Source organism: Dicentrarchus labrax, unplaced genomic scaffold (assembly GCF_905237075.1).
Source record: "Dicentrarchus labrax unplaced genomic scaffold, dlabrax2021, whole genome shotgun sequence".
Lineage (NCBI taxonomy): Eukaryota > Metazoa > Chordata > Actinopteri > Moronidae > Dicentrarchus > Dicentrarchus labrax.
This window is the reverse complement of record NW_026136713.1, coordinates 15,554,569-15,581,899: the sequence shown is the minus strand read 5'-3', so window position 1 is coordinate 15,581,899 and position 27,331 is coordinate 15,554,569. Positions and strand designations below refer to the sequence as shown.

Genomic DNA, 27,331 nt, shown 5'->3' with positions numbered 1-27,331 from the left:
TGAAACGTCTTCTTCTTATATATTCTTTCTCATATTTTCAAGCTCATGAAGTCCAAGACCAAGGCATCGTGCGTTAAACATACCCTGAAATCTGTCGGAATGTGATTAGCATTTCTTATTCTGATCCCAGATGTTACATGAAACGACTATACTGTACAACTGGCTAAACCCAAACACATCCCATATTCTTATAACTTTCAAAAAGGATCAAATCTGACTCTTTCAGTGTGTGTTTTCGTGTGTGCAGCTGTTTGGCACAGGGAGGTGTGCCAGGTGAAACGGGAAGCATCGGTGATGCCATGAGTTGAGAGGGGATATGCCACATATGATAAAATCTTAATCAAACACAACCACTGGAAGACGCAGAGAGATCTATAAAGGAGCAGAGCAGATGAGACGGAGAGGAAGACTGAAAAGAGGTGATTGGAGAGGAAGTAAATGGGCGGACGGATGGATGGAGTGGTGTGGAGGGGATCACTCTCAGAGTCCACCTGTCTGCAGAGATAAACACAGGGAGGGCCCAGTAGCACGGACTGGGGCTTATGGGAGGGCCTGACTGACAGTGCTGACATTTAGAAAGAGCACAGTAAACAAGGTCTCACCGAGAATAAATAGCAGGGGGAGTAGGGTGGCTAACACACACACACACACACACACACACACACACACACACAGACATACACACACACACACACACACACTTAAGTACTGTACACATTAATACATCACATTATGAATACATGCCTACAAGCATGTATACACACACTATATATAATCACGTGCATACACACACCTAGGGAGCAATCCGTGAACCTCGACGTAGAAATACTGTTAGACGGCAGACAAAGAAAATAGCAATAAGTGCTTGCTTTTAATAGAACCAGCCTATACACGCATGCAAATACAGGCAGACAGAAATTAAACACGCCTACTGATTAATCCAGGACAGAGTGGATCGTCACTGTTGTTCCTTGGCCTTTTGTCTCTGATTAAATGGAGAAGCATGAAGAGTGAAGTGTTTTGAGCTGCCTACCTCAGAGCTGAATGCATCTTTAGAACATTTTGTTCTCACATATTAGTTATAAAGGCTCAGTGTTTTACAAGCACCTGCTCAGAAATGTCACCACATTCAGCAACAGGGTGTCATTTAAATGTTTTTTGTCCTCCAATATTCTTTAACAATAAGACAGTATTTAACAATCAGTGGCTGGAGGTATGGAGCCACAAAAATGCACAATATTAAGTAAGTGAATATGAAATAAAATAATCACATGGCTTTTTTACATTTTCCCCAATAATACTTTTCCTCACATTTTATTTCAAAAGGATTATTTTCATGTTTCTCCTTTTTTATTTTATAATGTAACTTTTCATGAAAGTGGTGACAGCTTTTAGCTCATTAGACCAAGCTCGCACAATTGCTACCAAATTTAGCCAGTTAGCCCCGGTTAGCTTGAACAACAATAATGACTAATTTCACCAACTAACTAGCTGCTGCTGTAAATAAACACAGACACAATAATTAACCTCAGCTATTGTTTATCTTTACAAAGATTGCAGATGCTACCTGCCAAGCCTGCTAACTAGCCTGGCTGGTTTGTGAGCTTATTAGCATCAAGGTTAGTTGGTGAAAATAAGTGTGTTGTGCATATCTGTATGTGAGTGGGAATAATAAACAAAACAATAACATTGGGGTCATCCTTATGTGGTGGGGGGCGGCAGGGTGTTTAACGGTCTTTAAAAGCATGAAAGCGAAGAACAGAGCCACTGTTTCCAATGTAAAGTACCATTTAACCAAATACTAAACATATATAGTTTTGATTTGCTTGAGAATTTTGTTTCTACTTTACATTTTAGAAGGAAATATTGTTTACTTTAGATATTTAAGTAAAACTTCTGTACTTTTACCAAAGTAATATTTTGGATGCAGGACTGACCTATGGTGTATTTGGCTACTCTTCCTTGGTAATCTGCATACCTCAACTAATTTATGGTCTTTAATGTTGATTTTATTAAAATTGTCCTGATATTACAATGATATAGAATGAAATTACATAAAAAAAGTATAATTACTGACCTAGGTTACCAGAAAGTGGATAAATACAGATTGTAAACTAGCTCAGATCAACAAAATGAACACACGCTCACATGCATAAAAGAACTAAAACGTTCTCACAAAATCTGTTATAGATAAAAGACTCATTTGCTTAATAGCCCCAACGCAATGGTACTGTGTTCATGTAAAACCCAGACAACATGATGTGTGAGACTACGAGTATTATTGCTTTCATCTGACAAAACACAAGCGACATCATTACATGTCCTTTTTAAATCCAGCAGAGGAACTCATAACGCTTTAGGAGATACATCAACATGCACCTCTGTGTTAATACGCGCTGTGCTAACTAGAGCAACTAGGTCACCCAAATTTTCAAGGGGAACATGTTTCCTTCAGGGCAGTATGCAGTGGGGTGAAACATTCACTGTGTTGGTTTTAAAGACACCAAGCAGAATCAACCATGCTGATCGCTACACTGTGGACTGCTGCACACACTAACACACTAACCAACTTGTGGTGGTTTTTCAGTGCTGCCTTACTGACTCCCAGACAGTGTTTCACCAAAGACACAAAAAGAGACAATGAGAGTCACCTTGAAAGGACACTGTAAGAAAAGGAAGATATTTGACTCAAGTCCTCAGAGGATATGAGTCCTTAACGCTGTCACCCTCAATGATGACACTTGAGCACATCTACCTGAAACCTATTAAAATGAGAACATAGCAAAGTACCAGTACTTGTCTCTGTGCACTTCAATGTGGGTTACATATCCCAAAATACATCAAATAAATACATAAAAAAACTATAACGCTATAATTTTATTGCTACTACTCTGTAGGTAAATTGACCTTCAGCTCAACAGTCTTGTTACAGTTTGTCTCACGACTAGTTGCTTTGCAGCCAAAGGAGGCATTAACAGAATCGCCACAAGTATATGAACAATCTGTTTGGTCCTAAACTGTCACTGAAAAGTCTTTCGCAGCAGAGACTGCTTTCCCCCAAGTAAAACAGATTTGAATACTGTGCAAATATGCATGGACCTATGTGTGGTCAAGCCCACATACAGAGACATGCACACAAATCCATACACATACACACAAAAAAAACGTGTGTGTGTGTGTGTGTGTGTGTGTGTGTGTGTGTGTGTACAAAGATAAACCACAGGGAACAAGGAAAATGAGGAGGCATAGTGACATTCGCTCTGTCTTTGTAAGGCGTATAAGGAAATCAATAGTTATTACAGATGCATTCTTCTGGCTGTAGGAGAAGAACACACCGGACAATAGGTTTCATCCTGTACAAAGCACAGTGGAGTCTCCAGGCAGAAAATGGTAAATGTCAGGTGAAGGCCCATGGGAGTAGGAATCCAGTACCTACATCATGTACTGCTGAGCACCTACTTGCAGTATTCATGCTTGCAGGTGCAGAGATTTTTTTTTCTCTTCTGATATTTGTGTAAGGTAAGAGCAAAGTGAAAATACATTTTGTAAATGTCACAAGATGGAAGCCAAGATAAAAATGGAGCGTAGCACACTGCTATAATTTCTGTAACCTTCAGCAACTCAATCAGGGAAGGCTGACTGAGCACTGCTGTTATTTCTCAGTAACAACCCGCTAAACAAACAATCATATTCAGACCTGGGAGCTTTGCAACACGTCTCCTATTGTTGATCAATGATCAGCTTAGATGATGCAGGAGTTTGTTCACCCTAATTACAACAATTATCTACAGTAGCTAGTGATATCCAGCCATTCAGATGCAGATTTCCATTTTATTTTGCTTAAATATTCCCCAAAACAATAGTGGTGTATGTCACATTACACAATGTCCTAAATGTGCACATGTTACTTATTCATAGTCAGTGTATTACCTATAAAAGAGAAATGTCATTGTGGCCCCAGTTTGGAGATGCAGACAGAAGTCCTGGCAGTGAAGTAGAGCAATACACTGCTGAATACAGGGTCAGCAGAGTGACGTATTCAGAAACAGAAAACTAGACATAGAAAACTTCCACCTTAAAAAAATCAATATCAGTTTAAGTGTACACTATATTAAGAATATTTTCTCTGCTTTACTTTGCCAAGCCCAAACGAACCGTGCACGGCATGTTACGCTGCAAAACCAGCTGTTTGGACTGGAGTTACAGGAGTTTATGGAAGAGAACACAAATACAAGAAAATAAAAATTAGTGATTATGGCAAAATGCCATTAACTTTGAAGGCAAGAGGATACTTTTGTGAAACAGATTATACAGAAGAACTAGATGGATACTGAACTGAGAACTAGATGGATACTGAACTGAGCCTGCTGCTCTGAACGGGGAACGCACTGACCTCTGTCTACTGCAGGTAATACACTCATACAACCACACTTAAATAACCCAAATCCTGTGAGCAGCACAAAAAAAATGTCATTCACCTCCATTGTGTTGGCAAGAAGGCAGAAATCTTAGAGACTGATATCTCAAAACCTGGCTGAATAAAAAGCGAAACAGTATCTGCATGACTACAGATACCACTAGTGAGATAATATTTTTTGTACTTTGAGTTTGAAACCACTGTCATGTCTGTCTGTCAAATATTGAGTTACAGCCGAAACATAGTTAGCCTAGATAACGTTTAGATGGTTAATTTATTCTCTACAAAAATGGAAAAACCACAACCTTTTTCCATATAAAAGGATATAACGTGTTTGTTAGTGAGCTTGTGTAATGGGTTGTTTTCTTTTACCTTCAGACAGAGCCAGGTTAGCTGTAGTCTCACAATACCAGGCGATTGGAGATCTCAGTGCCTACCAATTGTCTGTCTTTCTAAATGGAAAGTAGTTGCTTAAATGGTGGTGAGAACGGGTGCTAACAAATGTATGACCATTCTCCTCTCTAGTGAAACAAACTGGAGATATATCAAATCACTTGTAACACAGAGAGCTTTTCAAAAATGTAAAATGGATGTCCTGAGCAACGTTATATGGTACGACTGTGTTTAGAAGCACACAACTTCTGTATGTCACCGCCCTAAAAACTTTGGATTGGTTCCACAATCCAGTTTTAGCCATAAAAGCTAGGAGAAAGTCCTCAGTCTGACAGTATTTATGAGGGGCTGGTGACATTAGCAACTTTTTCACATCCAAACCTTCTCACAATTATTCTTCAAAGCAACAGCATCAGCCTCTCCATCCTCAGAGTATAGTTACTACTGCAGTATAGATGTATTATGCATACATGCACCACACTGCACCTATACATAATGTATATGTAGCTTAATGTTTAAAGAGACACGAAACTCTATGTCTATCCATGACCTAACCTGTCTCTGCTGGTTCAGAGCTTACAGAGAAAATACTGACATTATCTTCTCATCTCCTCCTGCTAGTCCCTCTGGAAAGCTCAGAAAGTCGACCTCAGTGTCTCTAATTTCAGACACTTAATGAGATTTTTAATTGGTGACCTTTTGAGAATGGTTTCATGCCACAGCTCATGAGAGCACTCGAGGGGAGCCAACGCATACCACTCAATACTCACACCAGGATCCCTCATAACAGACTGCCAAGGGTCTGATATTTAGCTTTACCCATAGATTGATTAATCGATATACTGATAGATAGATTTAGATTTTAAATTTTGAAAACATGGGCGGGAGCTACCAACAACAAGTTTTTATAGTGCTAGAAGTTCGTGGCATGTATATACCACCACAGGAAGTATGAGGAGAATGAAAACGCAACACTCTGCAACATGACCACATCATAAACTCCCTCTGCTGCTCTACATCAAAGTTTTATCGTTGCTCTGTATGACAAGTGACTGGCAAAGAACAAAATCTCAATAAACAAAGCCCAACTGAGTTAAACAAGAAAGCAACGCAGCATGTTGAAACGTTGGTGTGGCAGACAGAAATATAATGTACGTAGGTGGCGATTAGTGTCTCTTCTCGTACCAACAAACAACAGCAGAAACTCAAAGCACTGTAGATGCCATGCATTGAAATTCAGTGGCTTACCGTGGTGAGATATCACAGCCCTGCTGCATGAAGGCCCCCAGTGAGAACCAAAGGGAGTTGAAGATACCAAACTCATTGGTCTGCTCAGGACTCTGCTGGTTGGTGTTCTGCTGTGCTTGTGTCTGGCCCTGCTGCACCCCGTTGGAGGCTGATGCTTGGGTGGGAGTCTGCGGCTCACCTCCCTCCTCGTAGTCCTCAGCATGCCACTCATACGGGCTGAATCGACTGACAAGGAACAGGACGACACTGACGCCGATGTAGGCAAACACAATGCACATCCAGATCTCGTAAGCCAGTGGGTCCAGGAATGAAAACACGCCAGGTTTGGATTTGGTGGGTTTCTTGATCATAATGGAGATACCCAGGGACATGAAAGGCTTGGAGAAGTCGATCACTTCTTCACGGACCAGGGTGATAGTCAGAGGCGCCACAGCAACATCTGCTTTCTGAGGGAGAGACAGAGGCAGGCATGTAAACAGGAGTACACAGCATCATTAATCTGTGAGTCTGCTGTGGTCTACAATGTATTTGTTAATGGTAAAAGCACAGGAGTGCACAAAGCAGGATGTAAGTAGCTCACTAACTGCATGGTTCTAGGAATGGCCATGTTGGCAGTCAGGTAGCCTCAGCCATACTTTGTGCTTGGTGCTTATTAGAAAATTGAACATACTAACATAACAAACTAAGATAGTGAAGATGGTACTCATTATACATGGTTAACATCAGTATCTTAGCGATTGTGAGCATGTTAGCATGCCGACATTAGTATTTTAACTCCAAGCACCGCTGTGCCCAAGTACAGCCTCACAGAGCTGCTAGCATGGCTGTAGACTCTTCATCTCTTAGTCTCGTTATCTCATTTATCATGGCATACAATACATTTTTGGTTTCAGCAAAAAAGAGACGAAAATTGGCGAAAATTGGTGCAATCATTCTCAGTGTCCTTGGATCTGATCTTTTTGTTACTGAGGGGTTGGCAGTTAGAAAAGATTAAAATCTGCACAGTGTCTTTAAATATGGCAAAAGTCTTAACCTTCTTTGATTGATTGGCATGTGTGCCATTAACATGTTATACACTAAACAGCATTTAGATTAGACTTTTAGTAGCTTGTGTCTATTTATATGTATCCAGGTTTAAATGGGAAATAATCCAACACAAAATCTGTTTGCTCACCCCATACACCAGTTCTCCCACCATGCCATTCCACATCTTGGTTTCAGGATCTCTAGCTCCATATTTGCCATCTGAAACAATCTTCAGTTTGTACTGGTAGCCCACATGTTTGGCTATCTCTGCAGCCAGCTCGACAATGTAGCCCTCATACTTATCATTCCCCACAAGCTGCTCATGGTTCTTCTTCAGCATAACATATGGAGATTCCTGTTGGAGTTAGGGCAACCATGATTAAAAAATGTTTTTGTTCTACAGTTATCAATTTTATTTCAGTTGCATCAGGTGTCAAAAATATTAAACAGGATATCAGAGAACAACTTCTGAAATAATTTCGAATTTCACTGCTGTGAAAACAAAATGTACACATTTTTGGACACAAGCTGTTATAACTGTAAGTGGCGTAACTTTTACAGTAGGACAGTTTGTTAAGTTAATTAAGTTAAAGACAGCATTATGGCTGATAATCAAGCTTTAGCATGTAGTTAAGTTTAATGTTCAGAAATTTGAGATGGGATGTTATGGATGAATTTTATGTTTCTGTGCAATTCATCATATCTTATTACCCCTTTGTTCACAGCTGAGACTGGGGGAAAGAAATCTTAATGGGTCCAAAATGCAATTACTGCTGTGAAGGGTTCAAAAGAAAAGATAATTATATGAAATTACAAGGTATTATTTTGGCTTTGTTCCTTGAAGGTGTGGCGTGAAATTCAAACACAAAAGGTACCTAAGTATGATCATTACGACAGCATTGCCACATTGAAAGGAGTGTTGGTTGGTAACATTACTAAAGCTGAGAAGACATCGGATCTGAGTTGAAGAAGTATCTGTGCGTGTGGACGGTAAAGCAGACATTGCTGACCTCTGCTCCAGGGCCAGGCTGATGGCCAGGCTGTTCTTCTTGTTATATCATATTGACATTTGTACATCTCACACTGATTGGATGTCTTGAGAAATTACAGCTGACATGACACCCGGAGCCCAGCTTTACTTTGACAAAAATGTATTTCATACAGAATTCCGGTCAACTCAGTGGGAATTGTCCACCAGCACTTAGAGGCCCTCAATTCCCACAAGTTGTTATGTGTGCCTCCTTTTAGCTAAGGCTGTGCTGAGCTGAGCAAATCCTGCCATCATATTTCATCAGGGTCTAGAGATGAAGGGCGGGGGGGGGGTTCCTCTGTGTGTAACAGTGGTCTGGGTTCTCCTGCTCTTTATGGGTGAGGTGAAGGTAATCATTGTTACACATGGAAACCCAAGGCCCACTGGTAGAGAAATGGCACCCCAGGGAGACAGTGGTGAGAAAGGTCTGGCGTGCAGCGTTTCGACAGGGTGCACTTTCAGTCACAAAGACAGATACACACACACGAGTATTCATGTGTGCCCTCACACACATAGACACACTCGCACTTGAACACAGGCACGCGCAAGTACACATACAGGCATGGTGCGGCATACAGTAGGTCCTCCAGGACTCAGTCTCATTGACCTCAGACAGTTCCACTGAGATCCGCTGTCACTCAGCCTTGTTAAATATAAAACCGACACACACACACACACACACGAGCCAGAACACATTTCAAACACATAATATGTGTACATGTGCAAACACACACAAAAGTATATAAAATAAAACAAAATGCATGGAATTAGTGTGTTTGATTAGTTTTGCCATTTACCTATTTTTGAGACCAATTTAAACAGACCTTGAGGGAATTTTAGAAATTACATAATTTGCTCATGCACGCTACCATTTCTTGCTGAAAGCCTATTAAAAAAAACTGCACTTGTTTCAGTAGTTGCACATAGTGAGTACTCCATTAAAAACCAACTCCTGGCAAGTTAAAACTAAATCTTGAAATTCCAGTCATGGCCTGGTCTTAGTGTAAAGCCACAGTCTTGAAGACACCAAGCTTGAGTGCTCCATTAAACAAGTTGTGCTTCACTGCTCCAGATCTCCTGTTAACCCAGGCCTGGTCTGTATGCACAGGCTGGGACAGCAGGGATTGTAGGAAAGCACAACGTGATACCTTCACATTGGCAAGACAACACACTACCTCAAGCAACAAATCAGTGTGCACAAAAGTTATAAGGTGTAAAAACTCTACTGCTACCCAGCAGCCCAATAACTGTTCACACCTTATCTCTTCTCTTACGTTCCAAGACAGAGAACCAATTTATCTTCCTAGAAAAGGGGACACTGATAGGAGATTATGTCAGAGGGAGTTATTTTAGGTCCACACTCTTGGGAGACTGCAACCTTTGGGTTTAAATGAGGATTTTCTCATGTTTTTTAATTAGATGTCAAAAGACTACATATTAGGTTTTGCATAAGTTCACAAACCTTTTTGTCAAATGTACCACCAAGTCTTGTGAAGTACCCCTTCATCAGCACTACCTGTTGTTCTCCAAATGTGTTCATTTGAATTCATTTTGATTAGTTTTAAACTGGATGTTTTTTAATATTATACAAATAGCTATATTTAATATTATATAAAAGTAGATTAGAAAAAGAGTTTCATACAATTGGACTGCCAATGTTAAGGCTATTACTTTTATCTAAATATTTTAAGCATTTACTTTTAATCTAACCATTTTGATCATTTATCCATTATTTTTATTGAAACACAGATTTGATTGGAAATTCCCCATATCTTAATTACGACTAAGAGACTGATGTGAACAGTTGGGTGGGTGGGTGCTGGTATTCACAGTCGGCACAAGATGGCATGGATACAGCGTTATTTGATTATTCACATTGGTAATGTCACTATATATTGTTTTGTTCAGCTGTTTCCTGCTGATGCTACAAGGTCCCCGACTGAAAGCTTGCCTCTTTAAAAAGATTGGACAAATTGGAGTGTGCCAATGCTTTCTTTCTTTTTTACTACATTGTCTCTCAGCTCCATCACCGCCACCAAGCCCTTATCTGCTGAGCGGTGAATTTCTCTTAAGGGAAGTACATAGTTGAAATCCTTTACCCCATTAACCCTCACAGCGTCGATAAGCTGCACACACATTGCCCTGCTAGACGTAAAGTTTGCTGCAGAAATTCTAAAAACAGCTAGTTGTTTCTACACATTTTATCCATATATTGGATTGCTACATCTGCTACAAGTCCAACAAAATTAGTTGGCGGCAGTGGTTCCCAGAGATAAAAGACATCCCCACTTGAAAAAATATAGCAGGAGTACAAAAAGATCCAGTGCTGTGCTCCAGGCATCTACAGACACGGAGTATTCTTTGATATTAAATTTTCAACAAGATGCAGACACTGAGAACATCCTGTTCCTGCAAAGATATATGACCATCTTTATTACCTCAACTGTATATACCGGCTATGTTCCTTTCTTTTGAAGAAAAATTTCATGATAACCACTGAGCTGGTCAGATTGAATCTTTGCTGCCCTATTCTCAAACCGTCACAGAGCACAGCAGCTCAATCTTTGTTATGTAGGCCAGGACACTTAAAACAACCTGGCCAAGTCGTGCTGAACACCCTGATGGCGACATCTGAGCCAAATAAAGAGGACAATGAAATAAAGGGCACATTGACACTTCACAGCCTCATGACATTAGTGTTCTTCAGTACTATTTAGTACTGTATAACTAGTACCATAATGGTGAATGCAATACTAGACACTACTAGCCCATTCTGTTCTTTTGTTTGCATCTTTTAAGAATAAGTATGAGGTTGTGTTGTCCTTGTGCTATCTTATAACAGTTGAACTGTGAGTCAGTAAGCCGGTCTCCCCAAGATAAAATTCTGTACTTTTATTGCACCTGCCAAATAAAGTGATTCTAATTCTGTGCAGGCACTAGTCAGACAGACAGAAGTTAGCAGAATAGAGTTGAGAAGGGAAGGGAGGGAGGGAGGGAGGGTGATATAATCACAGATGTCTGTTGAATTCTTTCAGGGGCCTGAACTTTAGGGAAACTCTATCATAAAAGAAAATGAAAAATGTTACCCTGCCTTTTTACTGACCATCTCAACAGCCACTCCTCCCCCAAATCCCTCAACCTCTCTATTTTACACTGACTTACCAAAATAGTGGTGACTATATAAGTTCTGTTCTGTAGGCCGTAAGTCTCATTGCTGCCTCTCATGAAGCTGGCGGTAGTCACGTACTTCTCATCTTCATTCCAGTAGCCAACCTAAGACACAGAGAATATATCACAAACCAGGTCCTGTATTTATCAGATTGCTAAAAGTGAAATTTTGGTCTTAAGCGAATGATAAAAATGTAAAATATTCACTTTGAGTCCAATTTGCATTCTAAGAATAAAAGCTGTATATCACTATTTTATTTAACAGGTCTCCTAAATTAGTTAAGAGTATATTTACATGGCTGCAGTACAGAGACAGAGGTGAGCACACATGTTCCCAGGCCAATGAGAACATGAGTGGCCCAAATCAGAATTGAAAAGATCCGATCCCATGTGATTTGTGCTGTTCACACTGTCATAAATTGTTTTTGATTTGAGTCACATATGAGCAAAAAAACTGATTTGGGCCACTTACGCCTGCAGTCTGAACACAGTCAGTGTTTTATTAATCAGGGGTGCCAACAGCATAAATAAAGCTATCATTGTCATTTCCATTTATCCTCGCTGTCTGCACCCATCTTTTTTGGAAAATTTAAATTACACATGCTTTTACAGAAAAGCATCAGTAAAATGTAAAGATTTTTTTCAAAGAATGAAAATCAAGGCATGTAGGATAAATCATTCTCCCTGATTGGCTTTTCCTGCTCAAAGCATACATGTGGTTAACCACCAAGACCACTTGAGAGCTGCTCTAAAACGTTACTCGTTCACTTCAGTGTATGCAGGAGGAATAAATGTCTTAAACTGTGACTTAAATGAGTCACAGGGTTATTTCAATAATAAGCTTGCAAGCACGGTTTTTAAACAGGGTCCTGACCAAGAATAAATATCTTAACTTAGTGCCTCAGGCTTACCTTCTTGGGTCCAGAGGGGGCCAGTTCCATGACGCTAACAGTGTAGTTTGTCCTGCGGCCTTTCTCATTGAATTGAATGTGACCAGTCAATCCATCTATACGGACCTGTAATGAAGTCACAGATATTAAATAAGTAATTCACAGGCTCCAACTTGCCCGGCAGATGGGTAAATAATGGCTGCCGTGAAGCATGTTATTCATACAGTCCATTTTCTACATGTCTGCGGTGGCGGCATGCATTTGCATGTCACCCTTACACGCAATGCATGTTAAGCATAGCTTGCATTTGTTTGTATAGTACTCATTTGTGAAAGTCCACACTGCCTGGGTCCCTACGGAAGTGAATGACAGACGGTGTGCGTGTATGTGTACAGTGCAGTGTGTTTGTCTTGGCTGTGGGATGGAGTTAATTGAGCGAACACAGCTTCAATCTCCAGTCTATCCTCAGGCAGATGGCTAGATTGACTCTGAGCAGGCCTCTGCACAGCCACTCTGCTCACAGAGCCTCGGGCTGCACATAGACAGACACACACACACACACACACACACACACACACACACACACACACACACACACACACACTCACACATGCAATTACATGTATGCCCTCGCAAACAGAGTGCATTTATTATACCTCCATACTTCATGTTAATGGTGTTTCAGAGTAAATATATATATATATATATATATATATATATATAATACTTTTTAATTGGCAACTGTATTTCTGCAAAATGTCATTTAAAATATAATAAAATAATTGTCCTTGTTCCTCGATATACTTAATTTTACATGCATGACTGTCTGTGTGTCTATATGAAATCAGGAGGTCTCACAGCTAGTCCATTTCCATATTTTCCATTGCAGATATTACATTTCTAAACTCAATTGCTGATGTCATATTCCATGATGATCATGGCCGAGTGTTATTGCCTGCAGGTTTTGTTTACTAGCCATGATGTCACATTTGATACTGGAGAGCTCTCCTACGACTTAATGTGAACTTTACACGACAGAATGAGACCTAATTTGTTCAGCCAGCCCCAACTCAAGAGCTGTTAGCCAATGTGCCACTCAAGAATTTGTTTGTTTGTGTGTGAAGGTCTATGAATGTACGTGTGTGCACGCATTTGCGTTTTTCTATGTATGCTGTATGCAGACCTGCTGCAAGGCTCTCTGAATGTCAATGCCCTGTCCCCAGGGAGCTGGTGGGTTGGCAAGACACTCTCCAGCGTTGCCCCTGCGAGAGATATCTATCCTCTGTCTCCTTAAATTCTGGAAAGCCGTGGACATGACTTTGACCCCGTCATATGTTAGCGCGCCTGTGTACTGTAAAGAGAGAGCAGACAATTCAAACAGAAGCAAAAACAGCAATAAAAATTGATAAGGGTCTTGGCTGAAGACAGCAGTGAAAGAAATCTATAAATTTCAAAAGCCAGCAACACTTCAAAACCTCAAATATCTTTGAAGAATCCTCCGGCTTTAGGCATCATTTCTATTACTTACAATTCTAGTTAATTTATTGACCCTATAACACACACATATTTGGATTTGGAATCAGTTCTCTATCTCAGCTAGTTGGATTTTAGTCATCATGGCTAAAAATCATCATATAATAGTAGAAAGCCAAGATCTGAATCACCAAACTCAGATAGGATCAAGGGATATCTTACCACCAAATGTACTAGAAATCCTTTCATAGCTTTTTGCAATATGCTGCTGACAGTCAAAAACAAACTAACAGGGGATATCATACAGAAAATCACTTATGAGAACTCCAAAAGAAAATCATGATTTAGTTTACGTTTCTTTAAACATTACAGAGGAACTCCTTTACAACCTCTTGTGCTAATGCTTCAAAGACAGAAGAGGGAAAATAAAAGAAAAAGAGGAGGATTGTTCAAAGGACAATAGCAAAGGAGTTGTACTTTGAGTCCACTCTTGGGCATTTTGGAGTCTTTGTTGTCAAACTCCAGCCACTGTTGGACGACACGGCTGACGCTGGGCTCAGAGTTGTTGACGAGCTGAAAGCCGGTGATGTTCGCCCCACCTTTCCTCAGGTCTGTTAGGTCAATGTCCAGAAAACCCTGAGACAGAAAGTGGGCAGGAGGTGAAGTGAGACATACAAATAGAAAAAGAGATACTGTATACATACTGCGTAAGAAAAATAAATAAATAAATAATTTAATTATAATAAATAATTATAATAATTTTTAATTCAAATGCACAGTGTATGATTACACTGATTGCAGCAGAATCCTGAAAGTCATTAATTGAATTGCATTCCATTTTAGCATATTCAGGCCTACTAGCCATTGTTTTAATGTGTAATGACATGAGGACCATGATTTCTATCTTGATGTTTGCTGGAGTGACAATCCTGCTTGTCCGTCTACTCACACTACAAAACATCAATGACAATGAGGTAGTTAGGAACATAAAGGAGATAGACATGCAGATAGTGCAGCTGTTAAGTGTAAATCTGAGGGGTTAAAACAAATCAGTGCCTAATTGCAACCCCTCATCACAGATTATGCCTTTCATTTGAAGGCTCTTCAGTGGCACGATGAGGTCAAAGTATCCAGAGTTTTAGCAAAAAAAGAAAGAAAAAGAAAACAAACATAAGTTTGTGTGACATAAATGTCTTTCTTTTAAATTAAATTATTTATTTCATTGTGTGACCACCAAGATTCATCTTGGGACCCATGGATGTCCCCAACCCCCAAGTTGTGAAACACTGAAGGATAGGAATCACAGCATGTGTGAAAATTGTTTCCTTTGAGCTTTTCTTTTATTGTGAAATTATATACACATTATTATAAATAAAACAAGGGGGAAAACGATTTTTTTGGTTGAATTGGCCACTACCACTTGGCAAACGCAACCAGTGACAAGGAGTCACAGGCTTAACAGGTTGGAGACCAGTGACCGTGATGTAGAAGTCACAAAGCATTAGAAGGTAATTCTGCAGAATGCACTACATTATAGTTACTGTTTTTAACTCTACCATCAAAAGTGCAAGGGTTAAAAGCATAATGAAAACGACAAATCCTTTTTTTCCACTTAGAGAGGATATACCATTGAGAAGACTTCATCTCTGTCTTTCCTGAGGGGCAAGAGTGGTGAGAAATAAAATAAGAAAAAAAACTCATTTCATGGCGGGAACTGTCCAGAGCTAATCTCTGATATACTGAGTTCTCATAGGCTATTGTTAACAATGGCAGGATCAAAACCTTATAGGCTACTGTTAACAATGCAAGGGACGCCTCAGGCAAAGTAGAACGGAGAAAGAAGCGATTTACTGTAATGGTATCTCATACTTGTATTTTTTCCCCTGACTATTATGTGGAGATGGCTGTTTTTTTAGGAGGGAGAATGGCAGAGAGTAGGAGAGGCAGATTCAGTCTCTCAGCAGGCTGCCTGTCAGTGTGGGGAGAAGAAGAGGCAGACAAGTGGGAATGGGTGGGAGTAGAGACAGAGCAGGAGAGGGGGAGAGCAGATTTGTCTCTGATTTGTCTAAGATTTAAGAGCAAACTTTTGACTGATGAGAAGAAAAGGTGCCTCTCTGGATTGTCTCCTGCGCGCCAGGCTGTCTAACAACACACACCTTTCTATCCTTTATTTCTTTCCTCTCTGCTCTGATATTTCTGTCATTTTGGCTCTCTCTTGGCCTTATGTCTGTCTCAAATGCTCACTTGTTTACTTTCTCTGATCTTCATATAAAATATAGGAAAGACACATAGAAGAGGCTGGATGTTAACTAACATTAGGTTCAAACTGATTCATGCCCTTCTGGTTTTGGGGTATAGTAACAGGTACAAAATGAAGGCAAGCTAAAGCTCCGGGAGATAAATGCAAGCAAAGAAGAGGCGGAGGCTTCCCTGCCTTCTCTCAGCACCTTCTCCCTAATGTACCTGTGTGTGTTGCCAGGTGTCCATATTTCTCAGCTGAACAGACAGAGTTGTGTCTCTTTTTCTGCTCCATGTCTGAGCTAATGCAGTGCAGTAAGCTGAAGAGGTTACTATAGAAACTAGCCTTTTGCAAAAACTGGACATGGAGGGGGGGATTTCTGACAGATATTTTAACCACATTTAAGTATTAAATCAAATTCCTTTCTCTGTGGCACTAGGCTCTGTTTTTCAGATTCACACACATACGGACACACACACACACACACACACACACACACACAGAGAGAGAGCAGACGTGCACACACATTAGTAAATTAGGAAAGTTTCTGAAAAGGTGCAAGGACACAAAAAAAGCAATTTTTTGCGCAAATCTTTTAATGGAGCCATTATAAATGACTGTGGCCACTTTGCGTATCAGCTGTTATTAACGTCCGAGCCTTATCATTTAAAATTAAATCTGGCAAACGGGCCAGACAAGAGAGATTGAGCCAATCTAAAAGTCCAGCAGTGAAAAATTGTTCAAGCCAGCAGCTGCATATTAATGCTGTTATTACTACCGCCTCTGCTGATGTCAATTTTATCTTAATTTGGTTGCATTTAGTGAGTCTGAGCAGTGCTGTAGGGGTCTACATACCATTTTCACTGAGGAAATGACAACAGACAAAGAGAGCTAATGGATATAAGCTTCCACATTGGCCATCTGACCTTTTTCTGTCACTGTGAGTCTGCATAGATTTCTGTCTCTGACTGTCACAGGTTTCCTGCTTGTGCTCTTTACTGTTAGTCTACTACAGTGCTGCTGTTATGTATGCAGGTTTGACAGCACAGTGAATGGATATATGATGTAGCTGAAGAGGAAAATGGGATGAGAGAACATAAAAGACATAAAACCAGGTAGCTTTGGGCTAAATTATTCGGCACATGCAAGTCTATTAAACCGGCAATAAAGTACTGAAAGTCTGGAATCCTGTTAAAAGGCACATTTTATAACAACGCAAATTTAATCAAGGTATGAAAGTATGTGGAACCTTTTTCGAAGTCATCTAACAAGATAAAGATGCAGTGATATAACGATTCCTTACCAGGTTAGCCAGGATGTAGTGGTAGCTCTTCGCATTTTTGCCTTGTTCAACAATCTGTAAGACAAAGTCATTGGAGAGAGAAATAAAATGCCTGTGATACACAAACAGAGGGTGGTGTGTGTGTGTGTGTGTGTGTGTGTGTGTGTGTGTGTGTACAACTGAGAGAGAGGTTTTTAAGTTGTCTCAGCAGTATACCTGGTAAAGAGTACAGTACTTGACCTTGCAGGATAGTCAGAAAGTGGAGGAAAGGGAGAGGGAGAGGAAATGGACAGAATACTGAACATTCAATATAATAAAAGGTAACCAATTTAACAAAGATCAGCTTTAATACCTGAGTAAAAAGTGAACTCTCCTCTCCTCTCTTTCACCCCCAATGATGAATGTTATTAGTGTAACAGGGTGACAGACAGACTACATGTACTGCAGGGCTGACTCATTCCCACAAAAACACAAACCCACCACTGACAATATTCCTATGTTAAAGAAACGCTGCTACATTATGAATTCCTCTTAAATACCATAATAATGGCAATGATTCCCCTAAAGCAACCTTAAAATCAAAAAAGCAAGAAATTATATTTATTTTTTACAAAATAAACAATTAGATTCCTTGTTGTCCTTTCCAGGAAAAATAGCCTCAAATAAATACAAATATTCACAACATAACCACAAGAAAAAAAGTTGCACATGTATACACACATTCCATTCAGAAATATTTACACACGACAGTAACCAAGATGTTTTGTTGACATTTAGCATTGCTATGGCAGAAGGGACAAAACTCCTGTATCTGCGACCAGATGGGAGCAATGTGACGAATGGGTTGAGGGGATGCCTGGGGTCGTGTGCTATGGTGTGTGCTCTGCGTTAAATGGCTTTGCTGTTAAGGTCTGAGAGGTTGCGGGTGGGGAGACCAATAATTTTGGAAGCGCTGTGCATGATGCGTATGAGTTTGTTCCTATTGGAGGCAGCTAACATATCGAAGAAACAGGGGGGGCAGTTGAGGAGAATGGGTTGGTATATGCCTTTTTAAAGCAGTAACAAAAGGTATCAAATGAAAATAGGAAATACAGTCAAATTTACTATATATATCATATTGCACTCGATATCTTTGAGGCTTTTACATGTCAGGTTGTAAATAAATCCTGCATTCTCTCTCCCTGTTTTATCTGTTTTCAAAAATGCTCCCCTGAGAGCTCTGATTTGATCTTTGATCTCCTATTTAAATAACTTACAATATTCTAGATCCCTGGAACTCCATTGTGTTCGAACAACACCATCAAATAATGAAGGCTGTCAGTGCTGAACACAAGCCCCTCTCCCACACCTACGCTCCATCTCTCCCCAGCCTGCGCTGCTGTCATTCTATAACTGCTGGCGTCACAGGTCAGCCAAGCACCGAGGGTCAGGGCAGTTTGAACATCACAGTGAGAGGCGTAGTGTAGTGCCAGAACTGGTTTATTTTTAAATGAAATGCGCACATTGGACACCACTTTGACTGACAAGTGAATGTAGATGTGATGTGAGATGAAAAAAAAATCCCCCGTCTCGCTGGTGGCACTCAAGGCACACTGTCTGGTTTGTCTATGCCTAAATAAAGAGCCTGCTTTACTGTACAACAAATACGTGTGTGTGTATACCGGTATGTGTCATCACAGCATACTGGGCAGTCACATAAAAAAAGGAAGAGTGGGCAGCACTTATTCAAAGCCATGCATCCAATTAATAGCCTAAGCAGAGCGGATAAGAGGCTTATTCCACTGTCTGTTCAGGCACTATGCGTGACCTCACACATTTTTCACTCCTATTGCTCTCTGTGAGCTTTTTCCCTTGTGTATACTTCAGGGAGTGTACTCATTTGTTTGTGTGTTGTGTGTGTGTGTCTAATGATGCTGTAGGTCATGACAGAAGGTGGCATTTGTTATTAATGGTGACCCCAGCACAAGGCAGGTCCTGAGGCCGAGCCCCGGGCAAGGAAAAACTAGAGGGAAGGAGGAGAGACGCACACTAGCACTGACTCCAATACACTCGACGCTGGGGGAAAACACATTTCTGCCACAGTGGACCGTCAAATGGAAATGTTTTGGATGCGAGTAGGTTTTTAATTATACATGCAAATCTGAAGAGTCATTCAGAGTTCAGCCCCAAGAGAATGGGTCACTTTTTGTCTCTCTGTTGGAAAACACACTCTAAAACGTTTTTGAGGTAGCTCTTCTGTCACGATGAATGTTCTCTGAGGAGACTACATCAACATTCAGCTTATACGAGAAGTCACCCTCAGGATACTGTCAGTGGCATTATCGTAGGAGAATCTGTGTACTGTATCAGATGAATGAGATGAACACGGGAGTGAGTTTAAAGGCCAAAAGAGGCAGGGGTGTTGTATGTGTGTGTGTTAGTGTGTGTGCGGGTGCGTGTGTGTGTGTGTGTGTTCGCCATTGTTTGGGTGCACAGGCATGGCACTGTGGAGGCAGGGAGCAGATGTGGGTGATTGATGGTGGCCGTCTGAATGGAGAACTTCTCAGGCTCAGCTCCTGTAAACTGGTGAGAACTGATGCAATAACCTTAACTGAAGACACCAGGCCATCAATAACATTCACACAGAGCAGCCCTAGCCTACACATACAGATGGGGACTGTGTGTATTTGTTATGAACATCATTAAAGTGCATGTGTGCGTTTTTTTTTTCTTCCTTATAAACACCAATGTACTGGAACAGAAAAAAACTATAAAGATCTGACAGAAAACTCATAAATCACACAGGTGACATCAGCAAAACAGTACAAATATAACAAAAATGTGGATATTTCTGGGAGTACAATCGTCTATATGAACAAACAGGTCCCAGAAGTGGATGTCAAGATTTCTGTTGATACATGTCAGTTTACAAGACCTTATTCATGGCAGACATTTTGACTTGTCATGGCAGGAAAAGCACAGGTGAAACAATTATGTTAACGATGGCTATGCTCCATTAAGTGTCCCAGTGAGGCATGACAGTGTGCCAGCATGCACAATACTCGGACCCTGAAACTGGCTCTCCTAAATGGAATGCAATCATTATTCATGTTATTAGTACACCTGTGATTTTCCTGCTATGAAATGCCAAGAAGCCTGCCATGAAAAAGGTTTATAATAACAGCAGCAGCTTTAGCACTCAATTTATTTTTCACATTTTTGTAGCTAGATACATAAATGCAGGCTTCTCCTTTCTGGCGCGGAACCATTAATTTAGCTGAAATGACAACTGTCTTTAGCAGGCTGTAAACATGTTTATTTCTGTTGTAAACTTGTAAAGCTAATATAGGGCCTTGTGGAGGTTGACTCACTTCTGTAGCCAGGCTCAAGTGGCCGTTCAAGAAACAGCAGGTTTTGTTATTTCTGTGTTGGCTTCATTTACCAGCCGTGGAGTTTGCCATTTGGTGAATAGTCAGAATCATCACCAGTTGATATTTCATGTAGAAGATGTGGAAAAAACTAAAGAAGTGTAAAGCTAATTAGTCATAGCATTATAAATATCATCAGGAAAAGATCAGACTGTTTTTTCTAACATTAAATAACCCTGTTTTTTTTCATACTTTTTTGTATTTTCAAACAGTATCTTTAAATTTTATAAGAGAAAAGGCTTTTAGGTTGAGGACTAACTCACAGTTTGGTTCTGTACACTAGCTGTAACCCAGATAATGAGCATTGTCGGGATTACTAGTAGGACTAACATTACTTTAAACTCTTCATCAATCATCCAGAACCACCTTCCACACAGTGGATGGGCTAGTCATTAATTCATCTTTTTTTTTTAAATGCAACATGTAACCCCACAAACTAATATAGTTAGCTAAAGGAATGCTCCTTGGACTTGGAAGTAGCGCTTGGCTAGTAATGTAGGTAGTAAGCTGGTTAGCCAGACATGCTAATGATTGGAGCTTACGTTACTGCAGACAAACACTGTTTTATCTATTTTTTACACTTTTGCTCTTGTGTTTTTGGTTTTTGGATAGTCTACAACAAAAGACACCACCATCCAAACAATTGAACTCTTACTACAGCCCTATGTGCACCGCTTCCACATGCAGTGAAATCCCAAACATGGCCTGCCATGCCTAGTTACGGTTACTAAGCTGTGATTGGTCAATCTCTGTTTGGTGTGAGGGGTTTAGCGATCAGTCGATTGTGATGCCAACATCCTTTTCCTTTCAACAATACAGAGGTGAGTAAGTGATGATCCTATCACAGATAAACTGCCGACTCCAAATGCCAATGCTGCATTATTTATCTCTCCTGTCCTTGATGTTCCAGGAGACTAAACACCACAACCGGCCACCAACTAAGCCCCACTTTACATTCATATCCCCTCTTTTCTCTTTCTCCCTCTCTCCTTTGTTCATTTGATTAAAATATGCACAACCAGAGGGCCTTGGTAGCTGATGGGTTACATTGCGTGCCACATAACTGCAATGTTTGTTTGATTCCAGCTGGGGACTTTTGTTGCATGTCATACTCGTAGTTTCTCCCTCATTTCCTGTATTCTTCTTTTTCACTATCACTATCAAAAGGTGAAAATGCCTGGTTCCTTGTTCTAAACTTTGTATTTCTTCTTCTTCTTCTTCTTCTTCTTCTTCTTCTTCTTCTTCTTCTTCTTCTTCTTTCTTTGTATTTTTCTTCTTTAATTCTGCAATATATTTTTCTGAAAAAGTCCTTTAACCTTAAACTCATGCAGGCTAATTACTTAGTTTCTAATAAGCTTGATATATGTCCAGAAGGTAAATTCACTGATTATGTAAAATTCCTACTAGTAAAATTTGGAGCTAATGCATAACATACAGTATGATTTTATTATGTTATGAGGTTTCAGTCCTAATGCTGAAATTGCATTATATATTGCAACATAATTACATAATCCCCTATCACTGCAAAAACAGAAAAGCTTGTTACCTTTTTAAGGATGCCAGTGAGCCTCTCAGTCTCACAGTCGATGATAATCTGGCCCTCCTTCCTCTTGTCCAAATCCTGGAACACTTTCAAGAAGGACGCCTCTGTCATGGTCTCCACATTGACTGAGGTCACCAGCCAGTTCCTCTCTGCTGCTGTGTCCAGAACCTTCTGCAGCACTGACAGACCTAGACGGAAGAGTGGAGAAAGGTAAAGATTTCAGGTTTTTGGGAATTGCAGGAAGTATGAAATGTGTGGGCATTAATAGCAAAAGTTCTGCAAAGGAGTCTAAGATGAACAAAATGATGAATGACTAGTTGGTATTCTACTGAGTGCGATCCATTCCACATCTCTATATTTTATTAGGCAGCATGAGACATAAATTATGTGCAGGTTAATCTTATACTGTGTGTAGTTATATTATGAGCAGAAAGATAAATTAAAACAACTTGAGAACAAAACAGAAGCCGTGCAGAAAACCAAACTGCTCTTGATAAGCTTATCCATCAGAATCTCCCCTGTAGCTTCAGTGATAAAGTACAATGAGTGGGACAGTCCATTAAGCACACTGACACGTACAGGTGTGCTTATCCAGCGCGTACAGCGCCAGGCTAAATAATTACCTAACACTAACAAATAATCAGCCTGTGCATCATCGCGGACGACACACTCACAGCCAGCTTTACGTCCTCCAAGCACCAATTACAGGTGCCGTTACTCAATTACACTGTCACCGATACGCTGCTGAGATACTTGGGCATCATAGAGAAAGACGGTAGAGCAGCCAATGGGCTAAAGGCTCATGCTAAGACAGGAAATAAAAGGCGATTAGAGAACACATTGATCTTGAGCTCTGATTTACAATCTGACTCACTGTTGTACTCCTCTGCTGCTGGCAGTAGACCAATCAGATTCCTCTCGAGCTGGCAGCCACAGTTGTTCCACAGAGTAAATAAAGTAATTTCACCCGCAGCAGACTGGCAGCCATTACCCAAATGAATTATAGCAATTACAAAATTTAGAAATGTAAACTAATACATGATGTAGATGTATTTGTTTTTCCTCCACTAAGCTGGCAAACTGTTAAAGCTACTGTGGGCCTATACATGATGTGTTTTGCGTATCCACCATGCTTGTTTGTTCATGTTCATACAGGCGTTTTATGCATATTGAGCAAATGTACAAATGGCTTATCCAAAACAACAACACAGACCCTGTCAAAAGAAGGATGAGAAATGCAGTGACAGCCTCTGAAAGATGATTGCCTGGCTATTTTACAATGCACACCAGCTGCTCTCCAGGCAATCTATGCTGCCTATTTGACACCAGGTCATTAAGAAAGAAAAAGATGGATGGTGTTTCACCTCCACATATGAGCACAATACAGTAGTATGTGTAAATAAATTAGACACCAAGAAAAATGGTAAAGTTGGTAAAGCATTACTGGAGAGGTAGAAGGGGACGCATGGCACCTCTCATGGTTCCATGGTTTCCATTCACTGTAGCTCATGAGTGAATAATTGTAGTCCTTGGTGCTGACAGATTTAATAGTAGCTGTGAAGCTGATGATAGGCATGGTAACACACGAGGCAGTTAATGGCCGTGAATAAGGCCAGTGGGTCCTAAGAAGAATGGACAAGTGTCTTTGAATGGAGTCAGTAACGGTTTCAGGACCATGGACAGCACCATGCAGTATAATCAGACCCAGCAGTTTGAAAAGGAGGCTCTGTCTCACTAAAGCGCTTCACTGCTTTTTATCTTTTCATTCTTTTGTTCCTTCCTTCTTTGTTTGAATTGTCTTTCTTCTTTTCTTATGTTGTTATGTGTTTATTTTTTTGTTAATCTTGTTCTGCATTTTGTACGTTATGTTCCAGCACTTGAGCATACAGCTGGGCAGCTGTCAAGAGGGGCTAAAATTAGTGCTTGAATCGCAACGCTTGGTGTTGAGAATGTTCTGTACTGTAATGTATTACAGAGAATCAGGTTTCCACTCATGTTATCAATGTGGCTTAACTATTACATTTCTTATCTTTTCATATCTTCTATCTATTCTTCATTCCCTCCCTGCTTTCTTCCTTTTTTTGTCCCACTATGTTTGCATTGAATATCCTCTTGCCTTTTTAAATGTAGTTGGGTGGCTGATGCACCCCTATAAATCAGCGCTAGCCTGACAGAGGGGCTCGTGGGACTAGCCATGGTAAAAATGGTCCTCCAAAGGCATCCTGGAAGAGAATAATATCATAATGGAATCTGGCTGTCATAAGCACCCTTCTGGCCAGAGGCAATACATGGAGACCTGGGCACCAGGCAATCGAGAGTAGAGAAAATAACACTTTGGGGAAACCATTTTCTGAATATTGTTTATGATGGGTTTAATGGGCTATCAAATTTGTTTTGCCATTCTTGGCTTTTGAAAATAAAAACGAGAGGCACTTTTATTAGCGGATGCTGCACGGTAAGACAGCAAGACAGATCTTAATGCAAAAAAGGGTGAAAAAAAATAAATCTCCCAAGATGTTAGGAAAGTGACAATGCTTATTTGTATGTCCTTGTCCTAAAAATGTTAAGTATAAATACACATCTAATATAAATAGAGTATATTTGACTAGAAATTAAAGAAGATTTGTCTTTTCATACACAATATGACCTAAAAGTGATTAAAAATTAGAATAATGGAAGAGGGAAGAAGCATGTACAGTCCTGCACACACAAACACAAGACACATCCTTCACAACTAATATATGATTTTTCTTAAAGGCTTAAAATAACCCTGTAGGAAGGGTGACTACAGCATAGTATCCAGGCAACAGAGGACTACTAATACGGATTCCACTTGCTCCATCCCACCCCTCAATCACACAGGGGTGACCCTGTGCACACACAAACACACAAACACACACGCGTACCCAACAGTTTGCAAGTGGATAATGAAAGGATCACAGAAGATAAAAAAATCTGTGAGACATGTGTGGCGCTACGGCCATCATGCATCAATAGGGCTAGAGACCACTGTGAAATCTCCCCTGTCATTCCTCAATAGTGCGATTTGCAGGGTGACATGATGGCATCTGTCTATTAAAGCTGACTTAAGCCTGTTTACGTCTCTCACACAAGTCAAAAACATGAGCAGATAAAAGTTGCAATAAGCCCTCATACTGCATTCATGCAAATTTGCATGTGAAGAGTGCACACATATACATAACATGTGCATACTTTTGGGAACACACACGAAAACATCCTTCATAGTCATGCTCCAAAACCCACAACACCTGGGACAGATGGCATGGCATTATGGGGAGGGTATAGCTGATTGGCTTGAGAGAAGAGGAAGAGGAGTAAGCAGGAGGCTGACAGGTGTGCTGCTTTATTTCTGTCTGCCTCTGTAGGAGTGTTATTAAGATGTTTAAATTGAACGCTACAGCATTTTCTGTTTGTTTTTTGTTTTTTTCTTTCGGTACGCTATCGACAAAGGGACTGTTGCAATACGGGTTACTGCTGAGGACTGCTCAATAAAAGATGAATCTTTTGTTCCATTGTGTGATTTATCTGCTAGTCAGTGCAGGTCAATGTTTCTTTTCTGTGCTCTCTGTCTGTACAAAGACGGTGGTCTAAAATAAATGTACTGATGGCTGCTCATTGCTGCACAATGGCTATGATTGACCCCGTTGCTGTCGCCATGGCAATACGAAGACAGCACCATGTGCATGTACTGGAACTGCCTTTTAAAATAAATTCTAAAGGTTGTCATTCAAAGATGACTGAGCATAATAATGTTTTTTGTTTATTTTCTGTTTATAATGTGTTATATGTTATATGTGTTTATGTCATACATAATTATGTCCACTAAAAATGATTATGCCAAACATATAGCATGATGTGAAATTACATAAAGGGTAATTAAGTTTCCTACCTGAGTCCGAACTGTACATGTAGACAAACTTGGTCCATCCATAGTGGTCGATCACTCCCACCAGAGCATCCTGGAGCTCAGGCCTCAACTGGATGACAAACTGGTTGGCCGTCTCGATGGGGAAGGATGGGGTGACGAAGCAGACGTGCAGTGCCCCGCAGAAGGACATGAGCATGTTGACCGTCTTTCTGTCATACAAACCAATGATGGCATACACACCCTTGGAGAACTGGGAGCAAACTGTCAGAGAGAGAAAAGAGATAACAGGGAGAGAGGACACGGAGAAGGTTAGTTTCTGGACTAATTAGAGGGACTATTTGAGGAAAACTCCTGCAAAACTAGAAGGAAAGGCCTGAGCACTTATAGTAAGCCAGTCATCATCAGAGATCAAGTAAGCACTTGCTACTTTAATAAGAATCGTAGGATTGTCAACACTGTCAACAACATATCCTATTGTTACATGCCACCTACAATCTATGTAGGCTTATAATGATTGCACTTTAAATTATGTCCTATAGATTTCCTCATGTAGGAGAGACAAAGATGATATTGAATTAAAGCGAAAATGATTACACATCAATTAGAGGGTCAATTCCAGCCTGTCCAATGTGAAGATTGACTGCTTTTATCCATCTTACATGATAGTAAATTTAATTTTTTTCAGTTTTGGACATTTGGTCAAACAAAATAAAAAGCTATTTTAAGACATCCCTTTGATCTTACATACTAAATAACTAATTAATGAATCGAGAAAATAATCGTCAGTTGCCCAAAGAATGGAAAAAATTGAAAGTTTTCATCAAGCTTCTATCACCTAAACACCCAAATGTATAAAAAGAATCCATCTCTGATGTTTAAAAAAGGGAAAAAAGATTCTGAAAAGTGAGAGAAAAAGAGATATCTGTCACTGGTCACAGTTTGTTAACCCTTTTATTTACCAACCAGTCATCACACAGTCCTTTTGAATTTTCTGTTGAAAATAGCTCTAAAAGCCTTTGTCCATTCAGCTACAATGTGGCATGTTTATGCAAAGCTGGCCAGTTTTTCCATCTGTGTACCATCAGTCTCTGTGTTTGCTTTCAGTGAGAGGTGGAGGAGGTGAAGGCAGATTAGGAGCAGAGAGGTTAATCAATGCATCCCCGGGGTTCCATTGACATTTTACTGGCAGCAGGAGGCGGTTTCCATCCCTCATTTGCTTTTCTCCCTCAGTCTCTCCATTCTCCTATTGTCTGTCCATCACTCTGACTTCCTTCACATCCTCTAATATCTTAAAATAGCTAATTCATGTCCACAGTCTTCTCTTTG

At 40.2% G+C, this 27,331-nt stretch overlaps 1 protein-coding gene across 5 annotated transcripts in view; it reads right to left on the bottom strand.

Moving 5' to 3' along the window:
- The window catches only part of gria1a (glutamate receptor, ionotropic, AMPA 1a), a 71,520-nt gene that overhangs the window by 26,408 nt on the left and 17,781 nt on the right, over positions 1-27,331 (bottom strand). For all 5 annotated transcript variants that reach the window (XR_007887337.1, XR_007887336.1, XM_051421150.1 and 2 more), the window contains exons 3-11: positions 26,027-26,266; positions 22,120-22,304; positions 17,188-17,241; positions 14,123-14,281; positions 13,356-13,523; positions 12,194-12,298; positions 11,277-11,387; positions 7,233-7,439; positions 6,059-6,504 (exon numbers count right to left, since the gene is read on the bottom strand). Coding sequence is in view for 3 of the 5 variants with exons in the window: in XM_051421150.1 (XP_051277110.1) it covers positions 6,059-6,504; positions 7,233-7,439; positions 11,277-11,387; positions 12,194-12,298; positions 13,356-13,523; positions 14,123-14,281; positions 17,188-17,241; positions 22,120-22,304; positions 26,027-26,266 (1,675 nt within the window). In the remaining 2 variants the exon portion in view is untranslated. The remainder of the gene's footprint in view (positions 1-6,058; positions 6,505-7,232; positions 7,440-11,276; positions 11,388-12,193; positions 12,299-13,355; positions 13,524-14,122; positions 14,282-17,187; positions 17,242-22,119; positions 22,305-26,026; positions 26,267-27,331) is intronic.